Source organism: Microtus oregoni, unplaced genomic scaffold (genome assembly GCF_018167655.1).
Source record: "Microtus oregoni isolate MIOR12 unplaced genomic scaffold, Mior012 000009F_ref0000495, whole genome shotgun sequence".
In the NCBI taxonomy this organism is placed as follows: Eukaryota; Metazoa; Chordata; class Mammalia; order Rodentia; family Cricetidae; genus Microtus; species Microtus oregoni.
This window is the reverse complement of record NW_024543068.1, coordinates 42,429,956-42,443,050: the sequence shown is the minus strand read 5'-3', so window position 1 is coordinate 42,443,050 and position 13,095 is coordinate 42,429,956. Positions and strand designations below refer to the sequence as shown.

Genomic DNA, 13,095 nt, shown 5'->3' with positions numbered 1-13,095 from the left:
GTGCTTATTGCTCTGTCTAGGAACAGAAAGTTCTTAGGTCTTTTCTTTCCTCAAGTTTAAGTTTAGCTGGGTGCAGGCTTGCCCTGAGGGTGCCACCCACTGATTTCCATTCACATCAGGCCTCTCCTTAAAATCTTTATCTATTTAAGTACAAGCTTTGGCCCCAATTTTACATTTTATGGTGCTCCTATTCTCTTCAAAATGTACATTTTATGTGTTTTTTTTTGCCACATTTTCTCCTTTTCACTGTAGACCTGCATAAGATGACTACTAATAACCACCAGAGATAGTCCATATGAGGCTGTCACAAAATCTTCTCTGTTAAAGAAATTAATCCATTACCATTAAATTTAGTCACAGTCAAGTTCTTAGGATAAAGTCAGAAAACAGCCTCATTCTTTTTCCAAAATATCACAATGGGCTCTAGCCCAGTTGCTAGTATTGTTCCCTTGGAAACCTCATATCTGGGCCCTTACTGTATAACTCTCAAGCATTGCTGTTTTCCAGTCTTCCGCTTGATGACATCATTAATCCCCACTTACAGTGTATGATCACTCTTTCAGACCAAATTTCCAAATCTTCCACATTCCTCCAGAAAACGTGATCAGGCCTGTCATAGCAAGATCCCAAACCACTTTAGGGTGCCATTTTCTGTCTTAAGTTACTTTTCTATTGCTGTGATAAATCACAACAACCAACTGATAGAAAGGTTTATTCGGGGCCTACAGTTTGATAGGGATAAGAGTCCATCATTATCATAGCAGGTGAGTCTGGCAGCAGGCAGGCATGGAGGCAGGGACAGCTGAGGCCTCGCATCTTGAACAGTAAGCACATGCAGAGAGAGAGAACATGAAATGGCAAGAGTCTTTAAATTCTGAAGGCCCAACCCCCAATGAAATCTTCCTCCAGCAAGGCCACACTAAAGTAGAAAAAGGCAGAAGGAGCCAATTATTAGATACTGATTTATTGCATTATTAGTGATTGACTTAAAGCACTGATTGCACTGCCTGTTTGTCAAGCGTGACTCTATTTGCTACCTGAATCAGAATGACCTGGAAAATCACCTAAAACAATGAATGGACCGTTGATTGCCCTTAACAACCTGTTGACTGCCACATGTGCTTCTATAAAACCCTGCCTGTTTGCCTACCCCACTTTGTGGTTTTAGTGGATAAAATGAGAATGCAAACTGGGCCTGGCAGTGAAGCCTTTCAAGAGCTGTCCTGCTTCAGTCCACGAGCAACATCTCCTCTTTCCCACTCCCTTGGGTGCTGGGTTGTTTATTCCAGAAACAGTCTCTCAACAACTTCCCTAAGCCTCTCCCCAAAGTGCCACTAACTGGGGGCCAAGTATTTAAAAATGCCAGGGTCTAGGGAAAGACATCTCATTTAAAACATCCATCTTTAACTTTAACTGTATCTATAGAGTACCTCTTGCCACCAAAATAGCATATGTGTGTGTGTGTGTGTGTGTGTGTATCTTTGTAAGAATATTCTGCCTAATCCATCACGCGAATCTTTTATTTTTTCAGCCTATCAAATTCCTTATTACTTTGTGAGAAATATGAGCTCTTTGGCCTTAAAAACAGAGGGAACGAGTAAACAAACATCTGTAAAATAAATATTGCTTACTGCTCATTTATTTGTAATTTCAGTCAAACATTGAAAAGTGGAGTGAGTATTATAAAGAACTGTATACATCATCAGATTGTAACCATTGTTAATACTTCGCCAAAAATGATACATCTAGTTTTCATCATCTTTTCTGTTCTAATATATCTTCATATGAAAGAAAAATAACATTTTAAAACAATGTATGGCAAATGGACTGAGCTTGACATGATGATAGGCATCTTGACTTATAAATAATTTGACTCCCTAGAGTAACCCTACTTAGTCTTCTTGCTAGTTTCTCAGAATTCTATAAATAAGCAAACTTACTACAATGTCCCATGGAGTTTTTAAACTGGATCCCATCACTAAAAATGTGCCCTTTTTGATAGCAGCTTAAGAAGACAGATACATTCTTCTTTGGGCAAAGTCACTTTTGTCATGATCATTGTAGGTGACACTACTTCTGAATGAAGCCCAGTGATCTATTTGATGTTGTTGCTGCCTGAGACTGCATCACTCTCAGTGTGCCCACTGCCCATCATATGCTTTGTATGCATGGCTCTGTCTGCATCTTTGTTTTCAGTCCCAACTCAAAGTGGGATTACCCTCACATAAAGAACCGGTATATTATGGAAGAACTGGTAAACCCAAGGAGGAAGAAGAGAGGGAAAAGGAAAACATACAGTGGGAAATCTCAGTCTGGTCACATAACTGTATCAGGAGGGGTGGCCCTTTATGAAGTGTTGCAGCCTATCATGTGAACATTATAAATAAACAGTGACAGGGTTTTCAGACAGCTATTTCTGAGTGCTGCTTAGCCCACATTAGTGAGAAATGCTAATATCTCATCCCTGCTATGGGCATTTAGTTGACGATAAGAACTAGCTGAACGAGTGAAAGGATCAGGAGAGTTAAGAGGTCTGCATCGTTCTAGCTTTCAGTGTCTCTGGCCTGAGAGTGGATGAAACTGAAACCCAAGCTGCTTCTGTCCTGTGGCTTGGGAAAATCTCAAAGATACAGGTGTGAGCTATTATTTTGAGATCAGAATGAGAGGAAGACAGTTGGAATTTTGGGGAGAAGGAGAGGAAAGAACAGTCAGAGATTGAAGCGGTAGAACACCGTCCTTTCCTGCCAATCAACTTGCATTCTTGATCTGATGAATATCTCCTTGCAGAAAGTAGGCTTTGCAACTAACTGCTCAGAACTACACTCTTGGAGTAGCTAAATACTGTAGAAGCTTGAAAATTTTCCAGGATCATTATAAGTACCTGGATAGTGAGGCTTTGGGTGGGAACAGGAAGCCAGGAAAAGGAATAACATTAAAAACTCACCCTAAATTTAGCACCTCCAAATACCCAAAGGATAAGGGAACTATTCTGACAAATACTAGATCATCTTGGTTACAAGAACCATGTGCAATCCAGAGGATCTAGCAAGGCAGATGACTCCATGGAAAAGTGTAGAGGAAACCCAGGGTATTCAGTTCGAATACTGGGCATTCAAGAGTTCATTCATATCCTTGTGTTTGTTTTTATACCCAGAATGAGAGAACTCCTGTTGTGAAAGGCACAGCCCTTTATTCTCCCTTTTAGACCAATTGTCACAGAAATTGGATATAGGCAAAGCTCTTATTGCTTCCTCTTCCTCAATAATCAAAAGACTATGGCTTCATAGTTAATACCTATGTCCTAATCCTTGAATATATTCTCCAGGAAAGACATTACTGGAGCTTGGTAGGGGGAATTAAACTCAAGATTTAGGTAGTAAAGAAAGTACTGGGGAGGAGGAGCACAAAATAAAGCCTTTAAACCCTTCCTACTTCTGGACGGGTATCAGTCAGAACACTGTGCCCAGACTGGTACACTAAGATCTGAGGGACCAGAATTCAACTGGGGCAGGCTGAGATTCTGACAACTTTCAGTAGTACCTAGATAGCCCTGTTTGGCTGGTAAAGGGGGCGAAGGGTGTTTGCAGGATGATTCCTGTAACGGATAGAGTTAAATGGGGATGAAATGTTGTCTGTGGGCACGGCAAGACTGTTGCCCGTTCCAACTGCCAGCACCTGTGGTTACCAGCAGAAGACTGACACACTATTGGTACTAGTAACTCTGAAAAGGAGGTGAAGAGAGGCTATGAGGACCCATTTCTCCGTAAGGCTATAGGCAGTTAAAGGTTGCATAAAGAAGGGCTCACAAGGTCCACCCCTACCCAATGCCATTTACATAGTTACTAGTTGCTGCAAAAGACTGTTCTTGGTGGTATACTCCATATGCTCCAGAAAATAAACCTAAATAAAATTATTGGTTCATTTAGGTAGACATAAGTGGAATTCTCTGTCTAATTCCCTATCTGTGGTGAAGAGATGGTTGCTCATCTCCCTGGGAAAACACACACTAAGCACAACAAAGTGATGCTATTCACACTGTAGTGTCTAACATTATCCAGGTACTAGATAGTATCATGCCCTCCATTGCATATGGCTTACTAGCTCTTTACCTTAGCTAATGGCATCTTCGACACTCATATGCAATCAGTACCAGCTCAGTCTTGACTTGAGAGGGAAAATGACAGCGTAGGAATTGCCTCAGGAATATATTCCTCAGTTCCACTGTGTCCGTGATATTGTAATAACCAGTGATTATATTCTTATATGACATAGTAGAATAAATGCAGGTTTTTTGACCCCAAGACTCAAGCCCCCTGATATCCATGAATTTCCTACATGTGGAGGTCTGGTTGCACCTGCACATGCCGCCAATAAAGTACACACCTTTCCCATCTGCATAAGGGAAAGGATATTGAGGCTTTGGCTCCCCAGTAAGTATGGCAATGCAGTCAGGTGCATGGCACAGGGCATGATTGTCTCTCCGGCAAGACCATGTTCAAAAGTACCATTAGGGTATGGGTCATAACAGTGAAAAATAGGTAAAATTAGATGGCATTTTCATTGGCCACATAACTCTCAGATCCGATGAGACATGCTCACCTTACTGGATGGACTGAAGGCCTTGGAGTCAACTTAATTTACTCAATATTCATGTGCCTGACATACTCTGTGGTTCTGACTCCTGCTGCAAAGACCATCTATAGCCATGATGTTCAAACAACACACACTATGCTACCAGAGTTGCTGTAGACAAATAAAACTGTCAAGTAATATGGCTGCTGGGCTCCTTGGTCTGGCATAACACACCACTGTCAGTTTTAGAAGGCACTCATTGATGGAGCCCTACTGGGCAGGTCTATGTTCCAGCTCACCAGACCCCGCTGCTGTCTCTGAGTTGGTAGCAAGGGAAGCTTTACAGTCAGCATGCCTCTTGGTGCAAGGAATGTGCTTGACTGGTTGGTATTTCCTTAAGATGCATTCTGCTCTAGATGAAAAACTAATCAGCGCATATGACTGTCCTTCTGATCTAGACTTTGGGGATTTGCTTAGTCTTGCTGCTACCAGGAACACACATCAAACTGTAAGTTCCTTAGTAAATCACACTCTGTGCAATACCTGACCTTTCTGTTTTGTGTGCAAAGTCCTCTTAGGTGGCACTGACATGCACTGGGTCCAGCTAGTGACAGAATACTAGGCTTTATCTTTTCTTGGGAAATAGAATAGATGAAATGGTACAAATTAATGAACAAGAGAATAATCATTTATGAAAGCAAGGAACTAGTGTAGTGCTTTCCTTACATTTACGAGACGGAAGATAAATTCTGGGATATGAAAGTCCTGTTAAACTTATTTAATTCTCATTAAAATCCATGAGCATTCTTTCCTAATGATCTCAAGGCACCTGTCATTTATTTCTTTCTTGTGCTGATACATAAGAGAACACTGGCTAGTGGGGAGAGTAAACCAGGCTGTTTTTCCTTGGAAAATTGAGGAAATGAAGGCTGTGCTGCAGAGAATTTCTCTCAAGGATGCCTTCGACTATTTGCAGGACAGGTTGTTACAGCACTTCCTGAGAAGATATGGCACCATAATGGCAAAATTTAATTCTCTTATTGCCTTCCTGCTGTGTTTTGAAGCGTTGGCTATGAGGCTGGTGCCTCTACTCTGGGGTCAGCAGGCCAACCTCCACGATGGACAGAGAAATTTCCCTCTACCCAACGAGATCCATAGTTGTTGCATGTGCATATGGTTCTATTTCGTAACTGTGGAAGATTATGATTCAGTCAGTTTCCATTTCAGCTGTGACCTTTTAAAGGCTTACATATTTAGAAAATTTCAGATGAAAAAAACTTTGAAATTCACATTGATGTTATCTTAGGACAAAGTAAAGTTAACACACATTGTTAAGAGAATATATGCTCACAGCGGGACTTCAGCAAGACTAGATATAAGAACTGACACATTCTTCCATGCATAAGTGTGGCTGTCTTATTTTTACATCAGTGAGGCCACAAGCCAACTTAACCCAACGAATTCTAGAGTCTCAAATGTACTCAAATATTCACGGTATATATAGTTTCCTTATGAAAGATGCCATCACAACTGATGTGCCGTTATATTTCTGTTCCAGTACTAATCAGTTCAGATTGACCCTACCTTAATGTTGTTCAAAAATATGATCCAGACATGGTAGCTCTTGGCCACAATCCCAGCATGCAGGAGACTGAGATGGTATTGCCATGATTTTGAGAAGAGTCTGAGATAAACAATTCAAATTGAATTCCATGCTAGTCTACGTTACAACCATAGACACACACACACACACACACACACACACACACACACGAGGGCCTTTGTCAAATAAGGTGGGAAATAAGCACTAACATGTGAGTTGTACTCTAGCCTCCATATACAGCATGTGTGCACCACATACATACAAACACACACCATATATACACACATATAAAAAATAGATATGTTCAACTATGTACATGTTGGGGGTGGGAAGGTGTACATGCCAGGCTGGGTAGCCCATGAGTTCCCATAGATTCTCCTGTCTTGAACGCACATCTCGCCATAGTCATGCAGTGAATACAGATACACAGAATTATTCATGGTTTTACATGGGTACTGGGTGGCAGTACTTTATCCATAGAGTTAGCTATGTAGTCTGGATTACCTCTATTTACTTCTAATGGCAACAGACATGCTTCATTTTGACATCAAGAAAGGGTGTGGATTTTGGGGAGTTATCTCATGATTAACAAAGCAGTGTTTTATACATACTTATGTGAAATCTGCTGTAACCCTTTTGATTCTACTAAGTGGAATTGTCTCAGTAGGAAGATTAGAGACGGGTGAGGGAAACAAAATCAATATCTGTTTAGTAAAAAGATTCCTTAATGTTCTCATTTGTATATATCCTTGAACATGCCCAGACATTACTCAGCCACTCTCAGGTTCTCCATGTCTGGGAGGCTTCCATCGAGCTTTAGATTTCAGCGTTGCTACAGACATGCAGTAAATATAACGAGTTTCCTCCTTTTCTTACAAAAGGAGAGACAGAGAAATGCAAACAGAAGCCAAGATGCTGAGAAGAAACAAGCAAACTCTGTCATCTCTCAGGCTGTTCTGCCCTTTCTCAACTTTTCAACAATAGGGTCATATAGAATGTCATGATCTCTACCCATCCTCAGGAATCTTTCAAGCAAATCAAAAGAATGAGAAAAGAATCACGGACCATGATAAAATATTTGTAAGGATACATTTTATCAAACTTTATAATGGACTGCTCTTAAATATTTCCAAAGTGTTTCCAAAACTTAACAATAAAAAATCCCGAGATCAAAAATGAGCCAAGATTTGACACCTCACGAAATATACACTCAGAAACAAACCTACATTAAAAGAAGCTCTCCATCACATATCATCAAGGGAATTCAAATTAAATATCACATCAGTACACCCTATTAGAACTGTAGACACCTGGGCATCAGTAACAGCAGAATATAATGAGGCAATGGAGCTGCAGTGCTCTTGTTTGAAGACACGGGAATGAGTGTTACAACTAAGATAACATAGATGGGTGGATGTATGAGGTCAAAAAGTCAGTTGAGGAACAGACAGGTATTAGTTATTATCTATAATATCTTAACATCTCTCACAGGATTGGAGCTCAGTGACTAGCTATAGTGCCTGGTCAAAACTGCAGAAGCACACCTCCTCTGTGTCCAGCTTTTTCTCCTGGGGGCTGTTGAACTGAACTCCAGTCCCCATGCTTCTGTGGCAGTACTTTACACACTTCAGCTATGTCCCTAGTTTCAACACTTAAAACAGATTTTTTTTTTTATGGTTACAGCCTAGCAAGTGCTAAGATATAAATACAAGACCTGGCATGCTAACCATGGTTAAGGGAATGCTTGTGAATAGATCCCTGTGCTACACTGCCCAAAGGCACAAAACACCAGCTTCAGACACTCTGAGATCCATAAAAGCATCTTATTTTTCTATACAAAGTGGCCCAAGATTTAAGTCGTCATTACCTCCTTTGGCTTCATTTCTCCCACCTCTCTATCACACTTTCCTTATCTCTTTTTTTACTAGATTGTGCTATGTAATCCAAATTGGTGTCCAACTAGTAATTCTACTGCCTCCACATAACCTACACATTGAGATTACAGGCTTCTGCTCTATTTACACTCAAAGCTCAATAAAGGGGAATTAAATGAAACAGTAAATGCAGAGAATTAAACTGCTTTGTTATTAACACATAATAATAATTTCAACAAAACTATTAATCAAAATTAGCATTAATGTGCAGAAGTAGGATTTATGGCGGATGTATAAACACATGCACTTAACAGTCATATATATGAAATAGACAACGATGTTGACCAGTTAGCAAGCAGATGCTCAGTTTCCCTTTGACCTCTAAAGGCCTTTCTAACAAATAGGAAAGTTGTACCATCTTCCACATCAAATAAAAACTCACCTGGAGAAGCAGGAAGGGTATCAGGAAAAGTCAAGACAATCAATTTCTTTCTCAAGACACCTGTTACTTACACAGCTCAGAGCTACAAATCTAGCTCTCACAAGGGAGAAGTGCTTATGAAGGTAAGGTCTTTTTTAAACCACAACAAACTGCACTCAGCATGTCCACACTGAGAATATGCATATTTAATGAATTAAGGACATGGTGAACTGTGGTATTAAGTACACACAAATAAATCAACTTTTGCACACTTAGGATGGTACCAGTCAGGCAACTATGACTCAATTTGCCATTCCAGTTAAGTTGCCCTTTACTATCTAGCCTGTAGATAACTGGATAACTTTCCACTGTTTTACAGAAGTCAGGGAAGGGAATCTGCAGCTCTCAAATGAGATTCAAAGAGTTTACCTGTAAAATTGCAACCTCATTACGAAGCTGACTTTCTTGTTTTGTTGGAAATCTTAATTTGTCAATAATTTTAATAGCTACATCTCTTCCTGTTTTACGATGTTTACCTTTAAAATAAAAAATAAGGGAAAAAATTAACAGATATAACTTATCAAACGATTTGGTTACATAAACTACTTTGGAATTCTGTGACTTCAACACCTTTCCCCCCAGGGTTCCTTGCTCTTGCATCCTGCTCTCCCCATTCTCACTGGTTGCTTCCTGATGGCCTCCCTTTTGTTCCTGTGCTGCCTTGCTTTTGTGTCTCACTTTCCTGAACACCAGTTCCCATGTCTTGACTCATGGGGACTCTGATTCAACACAGCCATCAACAGTAGCATCTCCTTACACAGCCAGAGCTTCCTGAAGCTCCACTCCCTGGTCTCTGTGAAGTCACCTCGGAGGCTCTTTCCTCATTGCTTCTGTCTCCTGTCTACTCTTAATGCTTTCTTTCTTCCTTGTGGGTCTCCACCCTCATGAGCTCGGTATTTCAGGTCCTTCAGTGTCCGGGGTTCCGAAATACCGTGAGTTTGCCGATTTCTCATCCTACTTATCACCCCTGCTTCACTGTCACACGCGGGGCTGTGACATCTACTTACTAGGCTCCATCTGCCATTATTTTTATTAGGAAATTATTATTATTATTATTATTATTATTATCATTATTATTATTATTGTAGATGCACAGAATATTAAGACTGGTTACTAGTCACTTGGTTTTCATTTTTAAAAAATTGCAGTATTTTTGTAAAAAGCAAACTTACATTGAAAAATAGAACAACTTAAATTCTCTTATTATAAATTCTATATTTAGATTTCTACGAATTTTATAATTAATAAGTACATAATAAGCAAAAGTGTTAGACAGAGTTATTTTATAAAACAGAAATTCACAAAACCAATCTTGCTACTTATCTAAATAAGAAAAGTGAAAATGTCATTTTCTACAGCAGGTAACACTTTACAATTAACTCTTACTTCAAGGCTTAGACATGACTGAGCTGTCTAGGATCTAACTAAAGAATTGAGCATAGTCCTTGAACAGCTAAAAATTCAGATTCTATGAACTGGATACACTGTTGTAAACATGGGAGTTCAAAGATTTTGGCTTTAGGGACAGTGTCTGTAAGAGTCCAAGAGGCTGAGAGGAAATGAAACTGCTTTGTTTATAAATTACAGCCTTCAGGTTTCGACAACTAAATAAATAAATCAAACGGCTTCCATGCTGTGATTAGGGTTTGCAAACATGTAACAACAACAACAAAAGCTTTCTGGGCTAGAATTCTTTCAAAATGCACCTGTTGTTCAGAGGATGGCTATGTCTTCCGAAGTCTCTCCTAGACACACAGATACATGTCTCCCTTGTTGATATTTTTTGGTAATATCATACTTTTATGCACAGGTGCCTAAAATTTTAAGTTCATAAAAACACTTGTTGAGCTAACTCACCTCCATAAACAATTCCAAACTGTCCAGAGCCCAGAACTTCATCAGGAAAAATCTGGTAGACAGTGCTAATGTCCTACGGGTATATGCCCAAAAAAACAGAAATGGAGAACAAGCTTTAATCCTTTTATATTTTATAATAATTATTATTACCTTATCAAATATAAATATAATTATATATTCCCAAGGTCATTTCAGACTTATAAATCTTAGATAATACTTTAATGGTTACAATATTCAAATGACATTAATAAAATATTTTGAAAACTATTCTGCTCTGAAGTGCTTGAGACACAACACGTTTTAACAGAGCAAAACAGGACCTAAAAACCAATCAGTGCCATTTATGATGAATATCTGAAAGTGGAGTCTTCTTTCCACACTAGTAGTTTAGAAATTTCACAAACTATTCTGAGGTCCCAAGACATGTGTCTCACAATCCAGCTTTATACTCTGGACAGGACAGTGAGGCTACTCCTGGTAAAATCTCATTTCTATGAGAACCTAAGCAATAGGCAACCATTCCAGAATCCCTACTTGCTATGAAAATAACTCGTTTAGCATTTACTTCTTAAATAATAATTGCTGAATTGAGAGTGTGCTAATCTGGGCTTCATATTCTGACATTCAAGCATCTTCATGGAAACAGAACAAAAGTTTAATATTTTATTCATCCAGCACTGTACACTGTAACAGACTTTCTGGCTATTTTAAATTCTTCAACTGTTGATCCTTTAAAACAAACAATTTTTTAGTCATTTCTCCACTCAGCAATCCTACCCACAGCAACTTCTTTCCATCTTCTTCTTTGAAAACAGCTAGAAAAATTGTGTGCTGCGATCCCCTTGGAGAGTTCACAAGAATTCAAAACTCTCTGATAATGAAAATCATTATCCCAGTCCCTTTGTTCCCCCGAAACCAAGCTATTCCATCTACTAACAAATGGGCTCTTTAGAATTTTTTTTTTTTTGAAAATTTAACTCCAAATTTTCAGTGGACAACAATAGCAGACCAAGGTAAAGTGCCTCTGTGGTCTTCAGAGTGACCTGCAGCTCTCAAGGCCCTTCCTGTTTCAGCAAGAGCAGCAAGAACCTGCTGTCTTGAGACATGCATCGCAGGATGAAGTTTTCTCATGTAATTCATGGTTGCCTTTGTTCAGTGGAAAACGGTTCAACAAGTATTTCAGGGACAAGATTAATACTGAACGGACATCCATGGAGTTTATTCTTTGATAAACAAGGCCAGGTCGCTGTAAGTAGGATGGTAAGAGCCTCAGCTGGGGTCTCAGGTGCAGTGAACAAACAATTAATGCTGTTGGCCACAGGAATGAGGTAGGAAAGTCGTTCGTCCACTTTGGGTTCTGACTATGGAGTGAAATCAAGCAAACACAACAGCATATAAAACATCTTACAACATGATCGATAACTCCCAAAACCAGAAAGAAAGGCTTGTCTTAGGTAGCATGGGTGACAGGGGTTCCTGATTCTGCAGCTTTCTTGCGGGCTAGATCATGAATACGTATATGTGACTTACAACATTTGCAACCCTTGCCATGGATTTGCAGTCCTTGTCAGCAAAGAATGACCTGTTTAAAAACTCGTACAAATAAACATTTTTATTTTATTTGTATATCGATTTTGACTGTACAATTTCAACCAAAAAACTTCAAGTGTCAGGTGTAGGCGAGTGGCACCCTAGGTGCCAAGCCTGCCTCCTTCTTGCAGTGTTCTCAGTAAACCATTTGTCTTAATTTGCTCTCTAAAAAAAGGAATAAAGGTAAAAAAAAATTCTGTATTTCACTATGATTCTCTATTATGACAAACAATCTCTGGTACTATGTTATGGAATCTAGAAATATCGGCAAACAAACAATGCAGTGTTTATAAAATATCATAGAAGAAGAATATAGCATGTTAGATAAATAAACATCTAACACGTGATAATTTTATTTTCCAGTAATTGCATTCTAAGATTGATATTAATAGACAAGAACTCAGCTGGGCGGTGGTGGCGCACGCCTTTAATCCCAGCACTCGGGAGGCAGAGGCAGGCGGATCTCTGTGAGTTCGAGACCAGCCTGGTCTACAAGAGCTAGTTCCAGGACAGGCTCCAAAACCACAGAGAAACCCTGTCTCGAAAAACCAAAAAAAAAAAAAAAAAAAAAAAAAAAAAAGACAAGAACTCACCACGTTTTCCTGGATCTGGCAATTGGAAACTGAAATGCTCACAGAAACGTCTTCTGGAAATTCATGTTTGAAAGTAGACATAAAGTAGATGAAGTGTAAGAAAAAAAAAAGAGTGAGTATCAGTCATCCCAGAGAACTGCTTTTACATCAATCTCTGCAATTAGATATTCATGCAAAAGTTCTATTAGAATATATGATTTCTCTTAAAATTATAAACTAAGTCTCTACATGTTTTTTTTAATATATTTGTCAGCATGGAACTTGGATTATAAAAGACTTGGGTTCCTATTCTTGCTTTGCTATGCAGCAACTCCAGTATGAGCTTACAGATGACTAACTTTCTAGAAATTAATTGTTTTTGTTAGAATGTAGACAAGTCATTAATTGACAGAGGTCTAGGAATTAAAATAGAGGGCTCTGATTAAGTGAGTCGCTTACTTACAGATACATTCTTTATACTTGGATTAATCACATATATCTTATTAATATACTGGCTAAAGAAAAAATCATAACAGAACAGATATA

At 39.1% G+C, this 13,095-nt stretch overlaps 1 protein-coding gene across 3 annotated transcripts in view; it reads right to left on the bottom strand.

Moving 5' to 3' along the window:
- The window catches only part of Prkd1 (protein kinase D1), a 394,421-nt gene that overhangs the window by 33,349 nt on the left and 347,977 nt on the right, over nt 1-13,095 (bottom strand). For all 3 annotated transcript variants that reach the window (XM_041658222.1, XM_041658220.1, XM_041658221.1), the window contains 3 exons: nt 12,571-12,623; nt 10,388-10,460; nt 8,900-9,006 (listed from right to left, as the gene is read on the bottom strand). In XM_041658222.1, the coding sequence (XP_041514156.1) occupies nt 8,900-9,006; nt 10,388-10,460; nt 12,571-12,623 (233 nt within the window). The remainder of the gene's footprint in view (nt 1-8,899; nt 9,007-10,387; nt 10,461-12,570; nt 12,624-13,095) is intronic.